The sequence below is a fragment of the Plectropomus leopardus genome, chromosome 13 (assembly GCF_008729295.1).
Source record: "Plectropomus leopardus isolate mb chromosome 13, YSFRI_Pleo_2.0, whole genome shotgun sequence".
Classification (NCBI taxonomy): Eukaryota; Metazoa; Chordata; class Actinopteri; order Perciformes; family Serranidae; genus Plectropomus; species Plectropomus leopardus.
The window spans coordinates 394,169-416,440 of record NC_056475.1 but is presented as its reverse complement, the minus strand read 5'-3'; the positions used below and the strand labels follow the sequence as shown (position 1 = coordinate 416,440).

The following is a 22,272-nucleotide window of genomic DNA, read 5'->3' as shown; positions in this document are numbered from 1 at the left end:
CAGGAGCTCCCCTGCAGACTTCCTCATGACACTAATTAGCAAAAACTGTCACCGTAACAACAGCAAACAAACAGTGAGGTCACAGTTACATTAGTCAGCAGGGAGGCCTCAGACCACACTGAAGCAGCCATCATCTTTTTGTCTGTTTTTGACCTTTAATCCAAAGTTTCTGTAGTGCAACAATCATTTAAACATTTAGTCATTCTCTTTGCCAGAGAAACAGTAACCTCAGCGAGTTTTTAGACTGACTCATGATCCCGAGGTTCAGTCAAATGACAGTATCAGGACCGGATAAAGACATTTTGGAGCCCTAGAAGAGATTGAGATCACCTGAAGGACAATGAGAGTGGAGCGGAGACACCAACTGACAATGATAGTGGTGCGGACGTTCAGAGACACCGGTGGAGACACCGGCGGACACTGGCAGAGCGGACACTGGCAGAGCGGACACTAGCAGAGCGGACACTGGCGGAGACACTGGCGGAGATTGAGAGCAAGCAGACATTTGGAGAAATTCTGAGATACGTCCCAAAATCTTTCATATGTCAAAAAAATCCTTGAAATGACCTAAAATCCTTAAAACGTCCTAAAATCCTACAAAATAAAATGTAGAAACATGTCCGGGGCTGCTGTGACTGGCCCCTGGCCTCCTGTAAATTTGCAGAAGTGGTCCCCAAACAAAGCAGGATGAGTATTTGTACAAAAGGCCTCACCTGATGAATTCGTCAAGTTCGACGAGTTACATTCACTGTGTAATAAATTGTCATATTTTGGTAAAAGTGAAGATAATGCTTTTCTTCAGCATCTTGGAGATGCCATCACGTTACTTCCACAACAACAAGCAGCCGGCCTTCATCACTCAGTCGTTGCCTATGGTTACCAGCTCGAGATTGCATCACCGTCTCTCTTAAATTCGTGACAGAGGTCGGGGTCCTCTTGTGGAGGGTCGGCCGGTGAGTGTTTGCTGTCTGGAGGCACAGCAGGAGAATTACAGGTAAACTGAAATGTTTCAGTGTTTGAATCACTGCACTGTCACATCTCTGCTCTGTGATGTCCTGTTTCTGGTCTGAAAAGACATTTTTCTTCTTCTCTGATTTGTTTCAGTCTAATGGAAAACTACACGCTCAACAGCGTCACCCTCCACATGGAGGGCTTAACGTTCACAGAGGTTTCAGTGTACCCCGTCTTTATCTTTTTCTTCCTCTGCTACCTCTTGATTTTGGTGGTGAATGTCGGCATTATGGCCCTGATTTTCATTGACAAAAGCCTCCATCAGCCCATGTATCTCCTCTTCTGCAACCTGACAGTTAACGACATCGTCGGGAACTCTTACTTGGTTCCTCGTCTGCTGATCGACATGATGAGGCCTCCCGCCTCCCGCCTCATCAGTTACTATGAGTGTGTTTGCCAGGCTCTCTGCTCGCACATATTCGGCACCACGTCCCACACCGTGCTCATGATTATGGCGTTTGACAGATACGTGGCCATCTGTGACCCGCTGCGTTACCCTTCAATAATGACCAACAGGATGGTGATCAAGCTGACGGCGTCCGCCTGGGGAGTGGCGTTTGTTTTGGTCGGGATTCTGCTGGGTTTGACCATACGGCTGAACCGGTGCAGGACTCTGATCACAAACCCTTACTGTGACAACGCCTCGCTGTTTAAGCTGTCCTGTGAGAGCGTGTTCATTAATAATGTTTACGGCCTCACCTTCACCGTCGTCTTACTCGGCTCCTCTATCGGCTCGATGGTCCTCACCTACACTAAGATCACAGTCGTCTGTCTCACCAGTAAGAACAAGTCTTTGAACAGCAAAGCTCTGAAGACCTGCAGCACTCACCTCTTTGTGTATCTGATTTTGTTCTTCAGCGGCATGCTCACTATCGCCCTGCACCGCTTCCCCCAGCACTCAGACTTCAGAAAACTCTCCGCGATTATGTTTCATATCGTCCCTGGAAGCCTGAACCCCATCATCTACGGAGTCCAGTCCAAAGAGATACGAAAATTCATGTCACAGTTTTTCCAGTCCGGAAAGGTTTTGCCATCATTGTGATGCAAACAAAATAAATGAAACACCATCATAACAAAGGTATGACTGTCCAGCTAAGTCTGTGTGATTCTGGTTAAAAGTCTCTTATTAATTAACTGATGCATTTTGACTAAGTGGTCGGATCCCTGATGAAGACTCTCATTGGTCTATCCATGAAATAAAAAAAATGGTTTTTAATCACAATCAGTCAATGCTCTTTATCCTTATGTGACTTTTTGCCCTATCCTGGAAGAGCACTTGGTTTTAACACTTTACACCTCCTGTCTTGACTCTCTCTGTAATATTATTGTGTTTTTCTTTTCTTTCTCATTTTTAATCATGAAATTGACATGGATGGGTCTGTAACAAATTCATGTAAAAATACTGCCAGGATGAAACAGTAATGTAGTATTTTGAGGGTCTTTGGGGGCAAATTCTTACAGTGATGTTCAGGTTCGACACTGTAAAGTTGTGCTAAGATTCTGGCAACGTCAATCAGCAGAGATCGACACTAACAAACTGCTGCAAAAATATGGCAGAACTCTTACAATTATGTATAGGTTTTTTTAAAAATCTGTACGAAATTGTAAATCTTGATGCTTTTTGGCGCCAATATTACACTGCAAACCTCAAAATCTCCTGCAGAATACTGTAATACATTTAACTGTAATATGATGTTGGAGTACTTCATGGTATTGGCACTGTAAAATCACAGCAGGGTCCTGGTAACTACAGCTCCAATAGCAGTTTTTCTGTTATTTTCCAATGTTTAAAACTTTTAATCATGAAATTGACATAAATAGGTCTAGTTTGTATTAAGTAATTAAATATCAGAATATTTTCCTCGTCACTCAGTCAGTCTATACCCATGATGAATATGGCATATAAATGTTTAAGATGTTTATTTGTGTTTATATATAAAAATAGTCTTTTACTTGATTTTGGGGGGAAGTCCACTGTGTTTTTCTCCTGTAACATCAGTTTTACTTCTATGATCTGTTTGCTATTTTAAAAAAAAGAACATTAAAAACACTAGTCTGTTTATTTGACGCAGACGAGATTATTTTAACAGTCTGCTGCATTCATTTGTGTTACATGTGTTAATGGTATGCCTACAGAGATTCAATAATATAATAAATAGATATAAATAAGAAATAATATGTCATGTGTATTTATTATCACTTTTATTATTATGACCTTATTTTAAAAAAGTTTGGATGCTGTTAAAAGAACGATAAAACAATTTGCAATTTCCCACCATCACAGATGCTTTGAGCTGGTAACAATCTGGTGTTCTTCCCCTTCAGCCCGAGGACATAATGTCCATGATTTCCAAAAAAAATCTCAAATGTGACTCTATCTTGAAAAATAAATAAATAAATAAATAAGGTGTGTGTGTGTATATATATATATAATAAAACCGTATTTCTGTTAATGTTCTGGATACACTGATTCCTGTACCTTTCTCATGTTTCTGCAGTGAACATTCAGCACCGTGCTTTTATATTAAAAAAAATCAATAAAACTGATTTTGACTGAAATAGGCCAAAACTTTGAAGAAAGAAGAACTGGCAAAATATTTCCTTTAAAAAAAAAGATTGCAGAAGATTTTTCAAGAAATAAAAACTGACCTCACTAATTAAAAAAAAAACTATATATATATATATATATATATATATATATATATATATATGTATATATAAAGAATCACCATTTTTTATAAGAATGTTTATTAGGGCCGCTCTGTATGTGACTGTCATCACTGTGGACGCTCTGGTGATGCTGAGTCACTGGTTGCTAGGTGACGGATGACCTGCGAGCGCGTGAGGCTGAAGGCCTCTGGCGCTCTGAATAAAAGTGTTGCAGATGTTTCAGCTCTGGTTTGGGGTGGAGGGGGTTCACGCTGCAGCCAGGTAATGTTAAAAACACACAGTATCCTCGGCAGCTGCAAACACATCGTGTGGAAATATAACTTCACAATGTTTGGCTACTTTTTTTCACAGCAGGAAGAGAAATGTGGACCGAATTATTCTTTCTTTGCTCTAACAGAACGATTCAGTCTGCTCTTAGAAAAATCAAATGTTAATAAGCTTTTAAATTCACTTTCATGGCTCCTGCTTTTTTCAAACTTTTGCTCTCAGTGTTGCTGACAAATGACTCCATATTCTTAACTCTTGCACACTGTAAAAAAATGCTGTAAAATATTGCCAAATTCTAACAGTAAAGTTTTTTCAAAATACAGTAAGTCTTTACAGTATTAAAAAAATGTCTACGTTTAGCCGTAAATTTTTTACAGAAATTTATCAGATTTATGCAGATGAAATGTAGTTTCCATTATTTTACAGTGTCAGTAATAAATTACTTCAACAGTAAATTACTGTAAATTTATTACAGTATTCTACAGTAGAATTTGAGGTTTGCAGCAGTAATATTGGCTCCATAAAACCATCAGGATTTATAGTGTTTTACTGTATTTAAAAAACAGGACTGTACATTACTGAACTGTTACTGTACATTTGTTCGTCTGATTTCTGCTGAATAAAATGTTGCTGCCGGCTTCATCGTTATTTTACGTTATCAACATCAACAGTAGTGAAAATATCTGATTTTTGGCTAATTTTACGAAATGTAAAAATCACTGAACTCCCACTGCTCATGCTGCTCATATTTTTACATAAACTTCACGTTTTATTATCTTGTGTGAATTTTTATCTCATGTTGTTATTTTAGGAAGCAGTTTAACATCAGGTGAGGGACCAACAATAAAAATTAGCCGGATTAATGTTCACTGTCCACGTTTAAATAAATAAATTACAAATTACAAATAACAAATAATTACAAATCTTGATGCTTTTTGGAGCTAATATTACTGCTGTAAAAATCAGCCAAATTTAACAGTAACACGACAGTTTGAAACGAAAATCCAGTAAAGTTTTAATGCTTTCTGGGACCTTTTTGTAAACTTTAAATCTTCTGTAGAACACTTTAATAATTAAGTTTGAATTAGTTGCTTTAATAATGCAATAAGACTACAGTGCTGAGCTTATTTACAGTATTGACACTGTAAAATAATGGTAAAGTGGCATTAAAGCTGCCAGCAGCTTATTGTAGTTTTGCAGGAACGTTTTTTAATCTTTGTTTCTGAAATGTTTCACCACCAATTTGTAACTTTTATGACTTTTTCTGCAGAGCTCTGCTCTCTCCGAAGTAAATCTGTTTATCTCACTGAGCGGAGCTCGTTGGGATCATTTCATGTAAAAGCTAAAAACAGTCAGCAGTGAGATTCAGCCAGTGAGGAAACAAAATAATTAATGACACTGATGAAGAAACTGTAAATCTGAGGCCAGCAGCCACATATACGTTTCTAGAATTTTTCTGAATTTGGAAAAAATAAATAAATAAATTCCCTTAATTTTTCTGCTGCATCTACCTGGAACATCTCACGACATTCAAACTCACACATTCGTTACTACGAACCAGTTTCACGCCGTGAATACCAGTTACTCTGCTTTGACCCCAACTGTTTTTAACTGTTTTGAATTAATTAATTTTAGGACACTAATATGACTCTACGATGTTTCTAGGACTTTCAGGACATTCCTAGTATTTTAGGACATTATTCATAGGACATATCACGTACCTCGCAGCGTCACGTGACCTCGAAAAGACTAAAAAGGCAGTTTGGACAAATGTGTCTTCCTCATGGTGAAAAACTTTTTTGTCATTAATGGGAGATTTTCCTAAATTTGTGCGTTTTCATTAGTTGTATTTTACATTCTCAATTTGCGCATTTTGAGGGTTAATGGAAACTTAAACTCTGTTTTTGCAGTCTTAAACAAATATATGGAGAACCAGACGTTCCGTGAGGACGTCCTGCTCCTGGAGGGGTTAAAGGTCTCCCAGCGGTCCAGCGTCCCCGCCTTCGTCCTCCTCCTCCTCGTCTACGTCTTTGTGATGTTGACAAACATCAGTTTGGTCGTCCTGATCTTCACGAGCAGGACTCTCCGACAGCCCATGTATCTGCTCTCCTGCAACTTGAGCGTGAATGACATTATTGGCGCCACAAGTGTCACGCCGTACGTACTCAGACATGTTTTCACGCCACATTCAGAGCGGTACATTCGTTACACGGACTGTGTGGTTCAGGCCTTCTGTATTCACCTCTACGCCAACGCCTCGCACACCGTGCTCATGATCATGGCCTTCGACCGCTGCGTGGCCATCTGCAACCCCCTGCGGTACGCCACCGTCATGACCAACAGGAAGGTGGTGACGCTGTCGGTGGCGGCCTGGGCGGCGGCCTTCGTCGGTGTCACCGTCCTCCTGGGCCTCAGCATGCGGCTGACTCGCTGCAGGCGGGTTATCCCCAACCCGTACTGTGACAACGCCTCCTTGTTCAACCTCTCCTGTGAGAGCGTCCTCATCAGCAACGTCTACGGCCTCGTCTTCACCGCGGTCATCCTGGGCTCCTCCATCGTCAGCATCACGCTCACCTACCTGAGGATCGCCGCCGTGTGCGTGCGCAGTAAAAACAAGGCGATGAACCGCCGGGCGCTGCAGACGTGCTCCACTCACCTGGCCGTGTACGTCTTCCTGCTGGCGTCCTGCTTCATCGTCGTGATCCTGCACCGCTTCCCGAAGCTGGTGGACCACAGGAAGGTGGCGGCGCTCGTAATTCAGGTGAATCTTCCTGCGTTCAACACCGTCATCTACGGGCTGCAGCTGAGAGAGATCAGGAAGAGGATCATCGCTGTGTTTCACAGCAGGAAAGTAGCTCAAATCAAATAAAATGACCCAAAGTTTGCTCAGACTGTTGAGCAAAATCTGAAAATATCTGATGAAATCATTTCTGCAGGAATCATGTTGGACTTTAACCCCGTCACCACAACTACTGCTGGCTTTGATCGATGATATTACGTCTGTACATCGAGGATGTGCCGACAGTCGTTACCATGTGGTCATGTTTAGGCTTAAAACGTGGTTATAGTCACGAAAAAGTCGTGTTTTAGCTGAAAATATCCACAAAAGCTGCAGACGGGTCGCTGCAAAACACACAGATTTAGTGGCTGCTGGAAACACTCGTACTCAGGCCCTCTTTGACTTTTTATATGTGTTAAGACTGAAATATATTTAAAAGGTTAAATCACGTGTTTATGTTATCTTTCATGAATAAATTTATAAATGATTAAATTAATGTAATATAATATAAAACAATAATAACATTTCTAATTCAGATTCAAATCCTAAAATCCTCGAAATATTCTGAGATCCAAGAAATCAGAGTCAGTTTATTTTCCACATTGGAAAGCGGTTACAAGAGCTCAGACATGTAAAACAATTAAAACAAGATTTAAGTTAAAAGACCAGGATAAAAAAAAAGTAAAATAGTAAAAAGTAATAATAATAATGATATATACATAATATAAGTGCTGACGTGTGGACAGACAGACGATCACCTGGCACAAAACGCCTCAGGCTAACTATCGCCTGACGCACGAAGCAGGAAATAAAGTGCAGCATTTAAGAAATAAAGTGTGTAAAAAATAAAATCCACAAATATCCGAAAATCCAAGAAATGTTAAAAAATTTCAAGAAATGCCTTAAATACCTCGAAATGTCCTTAAATCCTTAAAACATCCTAAAATCTAGAAACATGTATGGAGCTGCTGCAAGTGGCCTCGTGTCATCTTGAAAAAGTGGCTCCTGAGCAAAGTCGGGAGTTGTGGGGAGGTTCTCAGTACCTGGAGGTTTTGAGGTTTTGGAGGTTTTGAGGTTTTGGAGGTTTGGAGTTTTGGAGGTTTTGAGGTTTTGGAGGTTTTGGAGTTTTGGAGGTTTTGGAGGTTTTGAGGTTTGGAGGTTTGGGGTTTTGGAGGTTTTGAGGTTTTGGAGGTTTGGAGTTTTGGAGGTTTTGAGGTTTTGGAGGTTTGGAGTTTTGGAGGTTTTGAGGTTTTGAGGTTTTGGAGGTTTTGGAGTGAGGGACGTCCTGCGGGGCCGTCCTTGTGGGTTTCCTGTGCTGAAGCCTGACAGGCTCGGAGTTGCGTCTTCTGTCACAGAGTCCTGTCTCGTCCTCCGTGCGGGTCTGTGGACTCCTCAGATTTGTACTTCACTACAGTTCCTGAGTACATGTACTCAGTTACATTCAGCTGTGCTCAGCTCAGCTGTGGGATCAGTCCATCCAGCATCGCTTATCTCTTTAGCCCTGAAATGTATGAATCCCTCATGTTTACTCTAAAACAAGGTCCACATTTTTTATATGTTCCTCAAATACAAAACGTATCTTTCTTTGTGTTGGACGACAATTTGTGGCCTTTGAAAGCGAGATGTTTTTCTCTTATCTTGGTCGGAGCGCTCTCGACCACACGTAGTTTTCTCCTGTACGCAGAGAAAAGCAAAAATAAGAAAACACTGGAGAATCCCAAAAATCACTGGGTACTACCAAAATGAAAAGTAAGAAAAAAGTAGTTCTTATATAGTTTGTGGTATGAGGCCCGATGTTTCAGCATCGAAGGATTACAGCGTCTGAACCACCAGCAGGTGTCAGGCCTCCTCCAGCCCACATCCACAACACGTTAGGCGGTCCGTGTGGGCGGATAAGTAACCGACATACGTGGTTATGACACTCTGAAGCTCAGTATCAATGGTCGCCAGGCAACGGTTGACCTGTCAACACGTGATGCTCCGAATAAAAGTGTGTATGCTTTCATTTCTGGGAGGGAGGTGTGTGTCAGCGCCGCGTCCTCAGCGGCTGCATCACTCTGTGACCCTCTAAACCTGACCCCTTTTAATGCTGACCAACTTTACAGCATTTTTCTGCTTTTTATGAGTTTTACGGCGTGATTCTGTGGTTTATGAGTTTTGCAGCATGTTGCGGGTCGAGTGTGTCCCCTCAATTACTGCAGCAGCTTAAAAAAAATCGAAAAAAAGATCAAATCTTCTGCTACACACAAACTTTGTCCTAACTCACCTTACAGCTTTCTGAAATGGTTGGTTTTGATATTTTATATAAATATTTGTCATGTTTTTGTGTCTCTCTCAGCGTTGAAAAAACCCTCGACTGAACAGTTTGTGTCGAGGTCACACCGATTGTAACTTAAGTTCTGTGTTGAACTGCATCCACTTTTATTCTGATGTGATTTGCAGGATTTGTTGTTCGGAGTTTTTTGGTTAAATGTTGTTTTGTATTTTGGTTTTTAAGTGTTTTTATTGAATCAAAGATAACATTTAAAAAATTCAGCATCAATGCATCTGTGTGTTTTGGAAGAACGAACTGTCTTCAGATGAGGTTCCTTCTATTTTTTACACTTTAAATGTGTTTTTCTGACCTGATTTAATGACAGAAGATGTCAAACGCTGCATTACATTTATCAAAAGCATGTTGACTCTGGCAGTGTTTCAGCAGGAACAGTCTTCTTTTGTAGAAATGACTGACGTTTAAGTGGGAATCTTCAAAAAATATTATAAGTGAGGAGAAGATTATTTTGTTTTTGTTGTTAAAGTGGATTAACCCTCTAAAAAATTAGGCTGAAACACTGAACGACAAAGTGTACGCAGACTTAATATGCCGGATGTCTTTAAGGGAAATTTAGAATAACAACTCCTCTGCATAACAAAATTCAGTGTCAACGTACAGCATATTGTTGGCATTTTAATGTGGAAATACTGAAATTATGTGTCAAAGAACTGCATGTTATTGTCCTTTTAATGTGAAGATATTTTTTATTTTTCTTTGTAAAATTACAGAATATTATTGTAATTGTTATGTGGAACTATTTATGATATGTGTAAAATAAGAGTTTATATTTTTAATTTAGAGATATTTACACTTATTACAGCCTAAAATTGTAATGGTAGTGTTAAAAGAGCTAAATTCTGAGTGTAAAAATTACAGCATATCGTTTCAGTTTGGAAATATTTAAGCTCTACGTCAAATTAGAGCACATCATTGTAATTGTTATTTTGGAAATATCAAGATGTGTCAAAATACAACATGTTATATTTTCATTGTGAAAAAGTTCCATATTTCTGTGTCAAATAACATCATATTATTGTAATAATATGTGGAAATATTCATAGTTTGTGTCAAATTCACATTGACAAATCTGTGTGAAATTGCATCCCATTACTGTAATTTGGATTTATTTTTTAAAGCGTCACAGTGAACTCCTGTTGTCTTTCTGGACCTTTAACTGAATAACTCTGGCCAAAAGCCTTCAGAGGAGAAATGGACAACAGCACATTTGTTGGGGACATTCTCATCCTGGAGGGGTTAAAGGTCACCTCCCGGTCCTTCATCCCCGCCTTCATCCTCCTCCTGATCGTTTACGTCTTCATCGTGGTGTCGAACGTCGGCCTGGTGGTGCTGATCTCCAGGAGCAGGAGCCTCCAGCAGCCCATGTACCTGCTCCTCTGCAACATGAGCATTAACGATGTTTTCGGCGCCACCGTCGTCGTGCCTCACATCCTCAGAGATCTTCTGACGTCAGACTCGGAGCGCCACATTCACTTCACCCACTGCGCCGTTCAGGCTTTCTGCGTTCACCTGCACGCCAGCGCCTCTCACACCGTGCTCATGATCATGGCCTTCGACCGCTACGTGGCCATCTGCAACCCCCTGCGGTACGCCACCATCATGACCAACAGGAAGGTGGTGGCGCTGACGGCGACGGCGTGGGGAACCGCCTTCGTTCTTGTGGTGATCCTCGTGGGCCTCAGCGTCCGCCTGTCGCGCTGCAGGTGGATTATATTCAACCCGTTTTGCGACAACGCCTCCTTGTTCAAACTGTCCTGCGAGAGCGTCCTCATCAACAACATCTACGGCCTCGGCTACACCGTGCTCCTGCTGGGCTCCTCCATCGGGAGCGTCACGCTCACCTACCTGAGGATCGCCATCGTGTGTCTGAGCAGCAAGAACAAGGTGCTGAACAGCCGAGCGCTGCAGACCTGCGCCACTCACCTGGCCGTCTACGTCATCATCCTGCTGGTGTCCGGCTTCATCATCGTCATCCTGCACCGCTTTCCACAACTGGCGGATCACAGGAAGGTGGCAGCCGTCCTGGGACACGTCTTCCTGCCGGCCCTGAACGCCGTTATCTACGGGCTGCAAATCAAAGAGGTTCGACAGACGATCACGGCTCTGTTGTGATGTCAGGTGACCAACACGAAATGCAAACCTCAATTTGAAGCAGAAATATGACGACGGATGATGCTGATATTCTGGGTTTAAGTTAGTTTATTAACATCATCATCAACTTGACTTTACCTATTTTCTTATTGATCAATGCATAAGAGCTGCACATACTATTTTTATTATATATATATATATATATATATATATGTGTGTGTGTGTGTGTGTATTTACTTTGACAAGAAGTATTAAAAGATTTATGGACAACTTTTCATCATGAATCCATCTCTGTCTTTTAAAATGTTTTCATTCCTATAAACTCACAAGAGATATTTTACTTAAAAATAACTACGTCAGATTTGAAGTAACGAGGCTGAGGTGTTCTCATTACAAATACAATGAAAGCCCAACACGTCATTCCAACTCGTCACATGTTGCTGCTTTGTGAGTGGACTTCTGCATCTACATGTTACGCTCACGGTATCCTTCTGCGTCTACATGTTACGCTCACGGTATCCTTCTGCGTCTATGTTACGCTCACGGTATCCTTCTGCGCTCTCAGTATCCTTCTGCGTCTGCTGTTGACGTTCCAGGATGCTGCTACCGTGATGTCAACATGAGCACATCAGCACATTCAGACAGGAGGTAAACACCAGACTCCTGCATGAAAGTTCAGGGTTTGTTTCAACCAAGGGTGCGTTGGCGTCAAGAGCTTACACTGAAATCCCTGCAAAAGCAACAATGACAATGGACTGGAACGTCATGAAACCAAGCATCAGTTTTGGGCTCTGACAAATTAAGTGCTAAAAGCTGCAGAGCCTCTAATCTCCACTTGAGGCTGGCTCCGACAGCAAGTCAATCTAACACGTTCTTATCCCAACCTGTAACATGATGCGGTTTGATGGTTTTAGGTATCCCTCTGCATCAGCTGTTAGCACTGCAGGATGCCGTTACCGTGATGTCAACTAATGCACATGGTGGGATGACGCAGCACGCAGGTAATTTTCTTGTCATATTATTATCTTTTAAAACAAATTTTCATGGGATTTTCTTGCATTTTTTAAAACTTTTTTTCATCTATTATTGCTCTTTGCCTTGTTCCCATGTTTTCAAAAGAGGTCAAGCCAGTTTACGCGGGTTTTAAAGGGTTAATCACAGAGCTATTTCAGGCAACCACCAAAATCACGCTGACTTTGATCGAGGGAGCAGGAAGTGCTGACATGCTGGTTTCTGGGTTTTAGGACTCTTTCCTGAAGGACTCTACAGAGCAAATCCAACAGAGAATATCTGCACGGCTTGGTGATTTTTTTGTGTGTGTAATAATAATAATAATAATAATAATAAATGTTGAAACTAGCATTATAGAAGCTCAGACGACATAAACAGGGCTGTCCATCAAAGGTTGAGAAGTCTGTCTCCAGGTAACGGCTGTCAGGTCGGTAATCTCTCTTACAAAAGGCGTCGGCGTGTCTCTGGTCTCGGTGGAGGAGGTTCGTGTCGACAGGTGAGCGTGGCACACACTCGTCCTCTAAAGCCTGATGATGGTGTTTGTTTACTGAATGCTGCCGATCATGTTTGAATCTTCTCTTCTTGTTAATATTTGAAAGACAGAAACCATCTTACATTCTTTCATCTTACACGAGTTTGTGCTATAAATCTATAACATTTTGAGTTTCTGTGATTTGTTTATTTCAGTTCGCTGAACATGAATGTCTTCATTTATTACTATGTGCAGCACATGCTGTGATTTGCTTTTCTGTTAACACTTCAAAAGGTTTTTCTAAAATTGGAAAAGAGTTAAAAGAAATTGGCAAATGAAACTGAAACGAGAAATTTAGCCTTTAGTCAAATCTCGTCATGTTTTCAAGTATTTAAATTTAAACGAGGCAGTGCTGTGTTTCCTGATGACGTGTGAGCCGTTTCTGAATTTTGAGCAGCAGTTTTATTGAGCCATGTACCACTGAAAGTCTGCAGACTTTTATTATTAAATTTCTGCATCTTATTTATGTATCATTTTACAATTTGTAATGCGTAGAGGTTTTATTTGACTATGATCATAAAATTGTTGTAGGTTTCAGTGTCGTTATCATTTTTTTATGTTTCGATTTTGTTGTGTGAAGTCATCAAAGTTTGAATTGGCAGAAATATATTGAACCCTGAATCATTAAATCTTATTTATTTTGAATGAAAATCAGCAGACGGACTCTGAGCTATGAAGAGCTGTAAAGAGATCAGACCTACGTTCTTCTAAAATACCTCTGAATTCTGCGGTTTAAGACATTTTTTCTTTTAGTCGGCTGCTGATTGATTGATTGTTCTTACTGAATTTATACTAAAAATCAGACTAACATTTATTCTATGAAAATAAAAGCTGCCATGTCCATTTTAATTGTATTAATGTATGCTATTTAATGTTTATTTAAACAGGTAATCTCTTTCTGACATTTTTAAGACACACTCGGCGAAGACAGAAAACCAAACAACACACTGTAAAGTTACAAACAGGAGATTTACTTTGAGGCTATTCAACTTTGCACTAAATCATTAAAACTGCTTTCCCATCCTCAACGTTTACCCCACATATTGTCTGCCACATTCTGAAATATCAGTTTCCCAAAAAATTGGATTTGATGATTTTATTATTTGTCCTGGGCCTCCACAATACGCCTTTACTTTAAAAGTAGTGTTCTTAGAGGTAAAAATATATACAGCATGTTATGATTACATAATTAAAAAAATAAGGTTACTAATTTTCAGTTTGGGAAAGTAAAGTAAAGTATTTTAGGTTTAAGAAAGTGAGGTTATGAATTTTAGGGTTTGGTGAAGAAACACAGTACTTTCCGTATTTTAGGTCAGGGAACATCAAGTATTTTAGATGTAGGAAAATGAAATATTTTAGGTGTAAAAAGGTAAAGTATTTTAGGTGTAGGAAGGTAAAGTATTTTAGGTGAAGGAGGTAAAGTATTTTAGGTGAAGGAGGTTAAAGTATTTTAGGTGAAGGAGGTTAAAGTATTTTAGGTGAAGGAGGTTAAAGTATTTTAGGTGAAGGAGGTTAAAGTATTTTAGGTGAAGGAGGTTAAAGTATTTTGGGTGAAGAAGGTTAAAGTATTTTAGGTGAAGGAGGTTAAAGTATTTTAGGTGAAGGAAGGTTAAAGTATTTTAGGTGAAGGAGGTTAAAGTATTTTAGGTGAAGGAGGTTAAAGTATTTTAGGGTGAAGGAGTTAAAGTATTTTAGGTGAAGAAGGTTAAAGTATTTTAGGAAGAAGGTTAAAGTATTTTAGGTGAAGAGGTTAAAGTATTTTAGGTGAAGGAGGTTAAAGTATTTTAGGTGTAGAAGGTTAAAGTATTTAAGGTGTAGGAAGTTAAAGTATTTTATCATGAACAGTGCACGAGAACTGTTATCGTCAGCAAGGTTAATTATTGATGTAACTTTTCTGTCTTTCGTCCTCAGTAGCTTTAAATCACCCCCTGCACCATGGAGAACCAGACTCTAAGCACAGATATCCTGCTCCTGGAGGGGTTAAAGGTCAGCCCCCAGTCCTCTGTCCCCGCCTTCGTCCTCCTCCTCCTCATCTACGTCTTCATCATGGTGTCCAACCTCGGCCTGGTGGTCCTGATCTTCATGGATAGGAGCCTCCAGCAGCCCATGTACCTGCTCTTCTGCAACATGAGCATTAACGACGCGTTCGGAGCGACGACCATCATCCCTCGCTTACTGAGCGACGTTTTTGTTCCCGTCACAGAGCGCTACATTCACTACACCAGCTGCGTCATTCAGGCGTTCTGCGCTCACTTCCACGCGAGCTCCACTCACACGGTCCTCATGGTCATGGCCTTCGATCGCTACGTGGCCATCTGCAACCCCCTGCGGTACGCCACCATCATGACCACCTGGATGGTGGTGACGCTGTCGGTGTCGGCGTGGGCGGTGTCTTTGGTTATGGTGGTGATCCTCGTGGGCCTCAGCGTCCGCCTGTCGCGCTGCAGGTGGATTATATTCAACCCGTTTTGCGACAACGCCTCCTTGTTCAAACTGTCCTGCGAGAGCGTCCTCATCAACAACATCTACGGCCTCGGCTACACCGTGCTCCTGCTGGGCTCCTCCATCGGCAGCGTCACGCTCACCTACCTGAGGATCGCCATCGTGTGTCTGAGCAGCAAGAACAAGGTGCTGAACAGCCGAGCGCTGCAGACCTGCGCCACTCACCTGGCCGTCTACGTCATCATGTTTGTGTCAGGCTCCGTCATCATCATCCTCCATCGTTTCCCGCACTTATCGGACTACAGGAAGCTAGCGTCCATCTTGTTCCATGTGGTTCCTCCTGCCATGAACGCAATCATCTACGGACTGCAAATCAAAGCAGTCAGACAAAAAATAATGATTATGTTTAACGGGAATAAAATGAAGGCGTGAGAGGTGAAGTGACTCAGTGCTCAATGAAGTGTAAATAATGTCATTAAAGTATCCGTTCTTACTGAAATGTTAAGTCATGCAGTTAAAAAACTGAATGTTGTGCTTTTTCTTTTCAAATTTATGTCACTTCGTTCTATACATCCGTTCAGTAATAATGTATGAAGAAAATATGATATACATTAAATGTATGTTTAACTAATGAATTTGAGTTTCACTTGTTTCTTAGTTGATAACACAGGCCCGATGGTTCACAGACAAACCAGGCGTCATAACTCGCATTACTCCCTGGAAGTCGCATGTTTCCCAAACCCTTAAGTTTGCAGTTACAGTTTACATCCATGTCTGTGTAAACGTGCTTCACACACACAAGATCTCTATAATCTGCCAGTCTGCACACTTTCAAGGTCAACACCCAAGATCCAGTCAGTTTAGTCCTGAGTCCAAGTGAACGTTTGTGCTACATTTGAAGAAATTCTTTCACGGCATTCCTGAGATATCACAACTCGTTCTAATCCCAAGTCCTCACATGTCAGTGGACTTCCACGTCTACACATTACACTCTGGGTATCCTTCTGCGTCTGCATATTACACTCTTTGTATGCCATATGTCTGCACATTATGCTCTAGGTATCCTTCTGCGGCTTCATATTACATTCTAGGTATCCTGCTTTTACATATTACACTCTAGGTATCGTCTGTGTCTGCATATTACGCTCTAGGTAGCCCTCTGCGTCCCGGCGTTGGTCTCCATGTGCTGTTGTTGCTTAAATATAACCATGCACAGCATCATCCCACCATGTGCTCGTGTTGACATCACGGTAACAGAATCCTGCACCGTCAGTAGCAGATGCAGGATACCAAGAGCGTAACATGTAGACTCAGAAGTCCTCTGACAAAGTGGCAACATGTGACATCTTGATATGAGAACGTGTTGAAAAAGAGGAATACCTGCATTGTGATTTTCCTCATATTGGGGCTAAAAGAAACTCCCTAATAGTAAATAGTGATATAAGTAACTTTGTAATTTGTGTTCCATGTAAACAACATGATATAAATGTATTCAAAATCAGACTAACACTGAGACAGACTAACACTCTGGGGGATGTAGGTGTACTTGCACATAATGTGCATCAACTTCTGTGAATAACACAACACAATTCATACAAGTGAAACTTAAAAACATGATTACATCATTTGGGTATGGAGAGATAAAGCCCTCCTGCTCCTCCAGGAGCACCACAGCCGCTCAGCCATGGTTTAAAAAGTGTCTGCAGTCTGACCTCTGGTCCAACAGGAGGAGGCTCACATCAATGGAGGTAAAACCGACACACACTCACACACACAGTCAATGATTCACACTGGTTTGTCATGTTAAAACTCAACAGTGAAATATAAAATGACAGAAAAAAATGATCAGTCAAATTGCAATTTGTTATAAATAAATAAAAAATTATATAATCGAAGCATGGTGACATTGGCTTTAGAGTTAATTTTTTTATTATTTGTTCACCAAAATCAGCACAGATCTGTTTTGTTTCGCTGAGAAGGCAGTCCACATAAAAATACTAAAAACATTTCATTTTTGTTTTCTGCTGCTGCTTTCAGTTATCTTGGGAGAGATTTCTGTTCACTTAAGTCAAATATTTATCAATTTCTTACATTCCAGCTTTCTCATTTTATACCTGTCTTAGACTTGTTATTATTCTCTGTTTTACAATTCCTTAATGCCATTATTTATAATGTCATTATTTTAACAGTAATTAAATGTCTGTGTATAACTTTCTTTTGCACTTTGTCTCTGTACAGCAGCCTGAAATCTTTTTCGAAGTAAAGCTTGTGACTTCAGTGTTTTTTTTTAATTATCAGGAAATTAGTTAAAACTACAAGTAAATTTCCTGAAAATTAGTAGAAAAATGAATAAATATCTATGTAAAAAAATATGCAGTTGTAATTGTTATATAGTTTCCCCTTGCCATTCTTCTCTTTTTCCTAGACATTTTTCCTTAGCTTTTTAAATATCATTTTCCAAATCTACTAATTTCTTGCCGTTTGCAGAACATTTTTTACCGAGATGCTCATAACCTTTTTCCCACCTTTTGAAAGAAATCCCATCAATTTGCTGAGTGTTGAACGGTTTAAATGTTATGAAAGCAGCACAGGAAAAATACAGCGTCTCTTCCAACATGCCTAGAGCGTAAATGTAGACGCAGAAGTCCACTGCAAAGCTGTGAAATGTGACTTTGGATGAGAACATGCTGTGTCCACTGGCTTCCTGTTGGTTTTAAATTTGACTTTAAGATTTTATTGCTGGTTTTTAAGACATTTTATAGCACTGAGGTCAATCGTTCAGATGCTCCTGGATGTTTCCAGACACAAAAACATGGTTGATGTGGCCCCTGAACTTTGGAACAACTCATGTACTGAAATAAAAACTGCTCCGACATTAGAAACCCGAAAGTTGCTGCTGAAGACCCGCCTCCTCTCGCTGGATCTATCTGAGCCGACAACTTGACTTCATCTTCTGTCGTTCTCAAATTTGTTCTCGTTTGTTTTTTTGTTCTTGTTGTGTTTGCTTCAGTATTCATCCGTATTTTGTTGCTCTGAAAAGAAAAGTAGGTTTGGCTTGACTTGTAAGTTTTCATCCTCTCTGCAGAATGGAAAACCAAACTTTCAATATGGATATCTTACAGCTGGAGGGGTTAAAGGTCAGCCCCCAGTCCTCCGTCCCCGCCTTTATCCTCCTCCTCCTCATCTACGTCTTCATCGTGGTGTCCAACCTCGGCCTGGTGGTCCTGATCTTCATGGAGAGGAGCCTCCAGCAGCCCATGTACCTGCTCTTCTGCAACATGAGCATTAACGACATCTTCGGGGCGACGACCATCATCCCTCGCTTACTGAGCGACGTTTTTGTTCCCATGACGCAGCGCTACATTCATTATTACGAGTGCGTTATTCAGGCGTTCTGCGCTCATTTTCATGGCGGCACCTCGCACACGATACTCATGGTCATGGCCTTCGACCGCTACGTGGCCATCTGCAACCCCCTGCGGTACGCCACCATCATGACCACGAGGATGGTGGTGACGTTGTCAGTGTCAGCGTGGGCGATAATGTTCCTTCTGGTCGCAGTTGCGGTGAGCCTCAGTGTCCGCCTGTCGCGCTGCCGGCACTGGGTCAACAACCCGTTCTGCGACAACCCCTCCTTGTTCAAACTGTCATGTGAAAACATCATCGTCAATCACGTTTACGGCCTCGGCAGCGCCGCCGTCACCATGGGGGCCTCCCTCGGCAGTGTCTTACTCACCTACCTGAGGATTGCCATCGTGTGTTTAAGCAGTAAGAGTGAAGTGCTGAACAGCCGTGCCCTGCAAACCTGTGCCACTCACCTGGCCGTGTACATCCTCATGCTCGTGTCAGGCCTAATCATCATCCTCCTCCATCGCTTCCCTCCGTTATCAGACTACAGAAAGCTGGCGTCCATCTTGTTCCATGTGATGCCTCCCTCCATGAACGCCATCATCTACGGACTGCAAATCAAAGCGGTTAGACAAAAAATCATGATTATACTTACAAAGAAAATGTAAATAAATGCGGATGAAGTGTGGCGACACTTGGTAGAGCTGATACAAAGTATCCTGTCTGGTCTCTCAGTCAACAGATGGGTTCCAATCGATGCGTCTGTTCTGGATCTTGGTCCAGGCTTAAAAAAAAGTCCTGTGACTACAAATCGCCAAACTCTCTCCTCGCTCTTGTTTTATTCCCAATGTGTAGGATGTGGAGGGAGCAGGATTTTCTATTTTAGCAGACTGATGTTCCCCTTGATCTTAAGACACGCTGAAAGAAATGAGTAGGACTGCATCCGGTTTCCAGACTCGGCATGAAAGAAGCCCCAGAACCAGGCAAAACAAACCGGCCCGATTCCAGCTGCTGACACTGCCTTCACTGTGCAGCCGTATCGGAGAATGTGCGCCCTCCAGCACGGCGGCCGTGTCAGAGAATAGCTGTGTCCCAATTCAGGGTCTGCATCCTTCGGAGGACGCAGCCTACGCGGTCTACGGTCTACTCCTTCGGAGGCACCTCCGAAGGAGTCGCCTCTGAAGGCCGCATTAACGGTTGTTAATTGGGACAGTCTAGCCTTCAGAGGATTTCCTGGTTGTGTCACCAGATGTTCCCGCCCTTACCCCCACGACAGTTTATTCCTGCCGTCAAGGCTCGCCAGAGAGAGAGAGGGGGAGAGGGAGAGAAAAAGAGAGAGAGGCCGAGAGAGGGGGAGAGGGAGGGAGGGAGGAAGAGAGAGGGGGGGGCACTAAAGCGAAGAAATTATTTTATTTTTAAAATTTTATTTTTAAAATTTACTTTTTATTTAAATTTTGCTGGAGGAGGAGGACAAGTGCCTCTGTCCGCGTCGGAAGCTGATTTTTCGCGCAGTAGAGCCTCCGTCAGTGGGCGGAGCTCTCCTCTGCTGTGGGCGGAGCTCTCCTCTGCTGTGGGCGGAGCTCTCCTCTGCTGTGGGCGGAGCTCTCCTCTGCTGCGGGCAGCACAGCGGGGCAGCTAGGTGGCTACTGTTAGCATTACTAACGTCACGTATTATGAATGAAATTATGAGATTTTAATGTCCCTCTAAGTTTAACATATCTGGCGTTTGATTTTCAAATGAGTAAAAACCCACATTAAGTTAAGTCTCCACTCTGTGCCGCCATTATTTTTGAAGATCGCGGGCGCGCAAGGAATCTTGGGAAATGGAAGGCCGCGAAGGATAGTAGCGATGTGTCCTCCAAACAGAGGGAAGAGGAGGCCGCATTTGTGGGCTGCGAAAGGAGGAGCCTTCGAATTGTGACCAAATGGGACAGCCTTCGCGCAGCGCTGTGACGTAATCGGCCTTCGAATGCAGCCTCCGAAGGATGCAGACCCTGAATTGGGACACAGCTACAGTGCGCCCTCCGGCACGGCGGCCGTGTCAGAGAGTGCTAATAAAAAAAAGAATGAAAGTTCATGTTCTGCCCATGTAATAAGCACTAATTTTAATAATAATAATTAATATTTATGTAAGAATTTTTCAGTGTTTTGTTTTCATCTGTATTTGTTTTTCATTTTACGTTTCATGTTAAGCATCCTTGAGTACTAGCTCACTAAATATTTTTAAGATAAAAAATTCCTTTTTCACTTTAGCCTTTAACTCGCACCAACTTAACTGCTTTGCATTCTGCTTCGCGAACCTCTTTAAAATGTATTTTCTTTAATTTCATGCATTTTATACACTATTTTTAGCTTTATTTTTATTAATATTGCCAATGTCAATTTTTATCCTTAATTTATTCCAGTTTTACCAGTATCATAAACTGTTTGTTTTTTTTAAAAAGGATCCTAAAGCTATTTCATGCTACCAAAAGTGAAAACACACATGCAGCATGGTTTGTACCCATCAGTCTGACGGATGCTACCTGAAGTTCGGGGGAGATGGAGGTCAGAGGAGCTGTGAGGAGGTTTCAGGCTGTGAGACTGGGCGGTAAATTAAGAACGAAGTTGTAGCTGACTCGAAACATCGACTCCTCACCGGCTCCACGGAGAGTTTCATGGTTTTCGCTGTCTAACAAGAAAAGATGTTTCTTTAATCGACCAAAACCTTATTTACTTCATCGTACAGCGACAGTTTTAGAGGCTATTTAGCTACATGACACACACACACGAGAACTGCTGCCACACAGAGCTAACACTGCCACTAGCATGCTAACGCGCGCTAACTACGATTAGCATCACAACTTTTACAAACTAAATCAAATGAATACAGTATTAAAAACGCGCCTGCACACGTATTTACCTTCTGTAGCTTATAGCAAGTCTTCACTCAGGTGGTTTTCAGGTGGTTGCTGCTAACACCAACTGTTTCCTCTTAGTTAAGCTAACGTTAGCTGCTTCTGTGGTGTACTAAACAGCGTTAGCTATTACTTTGCTTACACTTGGATTAAAAAATAGGAAAAGAGTTTCTTAAATGTTTTAAAATAGCGTAATTCCTGTAAAAAAATAAAGGCAGACCTGATCTGGCCAAAACCAAACTGCTCTCTCCAGCGTTTGCACAGCGCTAACCCAACTGTGGAGCTGCTCTGTTAGAAAACCAGTTTAAACTGGTTTCGTCTGTTTTTCTTTCCAGCCAGAGCCGTTCTGATATTTTAACGTTGATTTGAATTTTGAACGCTGAATGTTTTAATGTTCATTGTTAGTTTTTGTCAACCCAACTTTTAAGTTAATGTCAAATAAATTCCAGCTAAAATATATTAAAGTATGTATTCACTCTCATAAATGTGGCAGTGTGTTGCCTATGTACACCAGTAAATTAATAGGTTTTCTTTTTTTAAGAATGTTTTTCAGAGAGTACTTGTATTTATTTCAAGGACTTCATAATAGAGCAGCCATGTCTCAGCCGGGATAGGCCCAGATTAGGCGACCATGAACAGGCCAGAACACGTTTTGGAACTGGCCACCATATATATCAATATCAATATCAATATCAATATCAATATCCAGAGTGTATCAATAAAGTAAAAAGCAAAGCAAAAGCAAGTTTTTTTTAGTGTTTTTTTATTTTGGATTGTTTAATTTTTGTTCAGAGAACAGATAAACTTTTTACAAAAATAGATATATTCAGGTTTGTCACCAACAACAATTTTGATTAGTTATTTTTTTTAAGTAACTAAGTAATTACAGTTA

At 41.3% G+C, this 22,272-nt stretch overlaps 5 protein-coding genes across 5 annotated transcripts; all 5 read left to right on the top strand.

Annotated features, from left to right (window-relative positions):
- Positions 1–1,108: 1,108 nt before the first annotated feature.
- Positions 1,109–2,053, top strand: LOC121952679 (olfactory receptor 146-like). The gene has a single exon (XM_042499481.1). It carries the CDS (start codon positions 1,109–1,111, stop codon positions 2,051–2,053), a length of 945 nt encoding a protein of 314 aa, XP_042355415.1.
- Positions 2,054–5,872: 3,819 nt separating this feature from the next.
- On the top strand, positions 5,873–6,817 carry LOC121952808 (olfactory receptor 52N4-like). Its single transcript, XM_042499648.1, has one exon. The coding sequence runs from the start codon at positions 5,873–5,875 to the stop codon at positions 6,815–6,817; it is 945 nt and encodes a 314-aa protein (XP_042355582.1).
- A 3,427-nt stretch (positions 6,818–10,244) lies between these two features.
- LOC121952678 (olfactory receptor-like protein COR2) lies at positions 10,245–11,222 on the top strand. The gene is given in 1 exon segment (XM_042499479.1): positions 10,245–11,222. A coding segment is annotated over 1 exon segment (972 nt). The 5' UTR covers positions 10,245–10,250.
- Positions 11,223–14,628: 3,406 nt separating this feature from the next.
- LOC121952677 (olfactory receptor 52N5-like) lies at positions 14,629–15,567 on the top strand. The gene has a single exon (XM_042499478.1). The coding sequence runs from the start codon at positions 14,629–14,631 to the stop codon at positions 15,565–15,567; it is 939 nt and encodes a 312-aa protein (XP_042355412.1).
- Positions 15,568–18,221: 2,654 nt separating this feature from the next.
- Positions 18,222–20,078, top strand: LOC121952507 (olfactory receptor 5B17-like). The gene is made up of 2 exons (XM_042499237.1): positions 18,222–19,121; positions 19,924–20,078. Exons 1-2 carry the CDS (start codon positions 18,222–18,224, stop codon positions 19,981–19,983), a joined length of 960 nt encoding a protein of 319 aa, XP_042355171.1. The 3' UTR covers positions 19,984–20,078.
- The last annotated feature ends 2,194 nt before the right edge of the window (positions 20,079–22,272 follow it).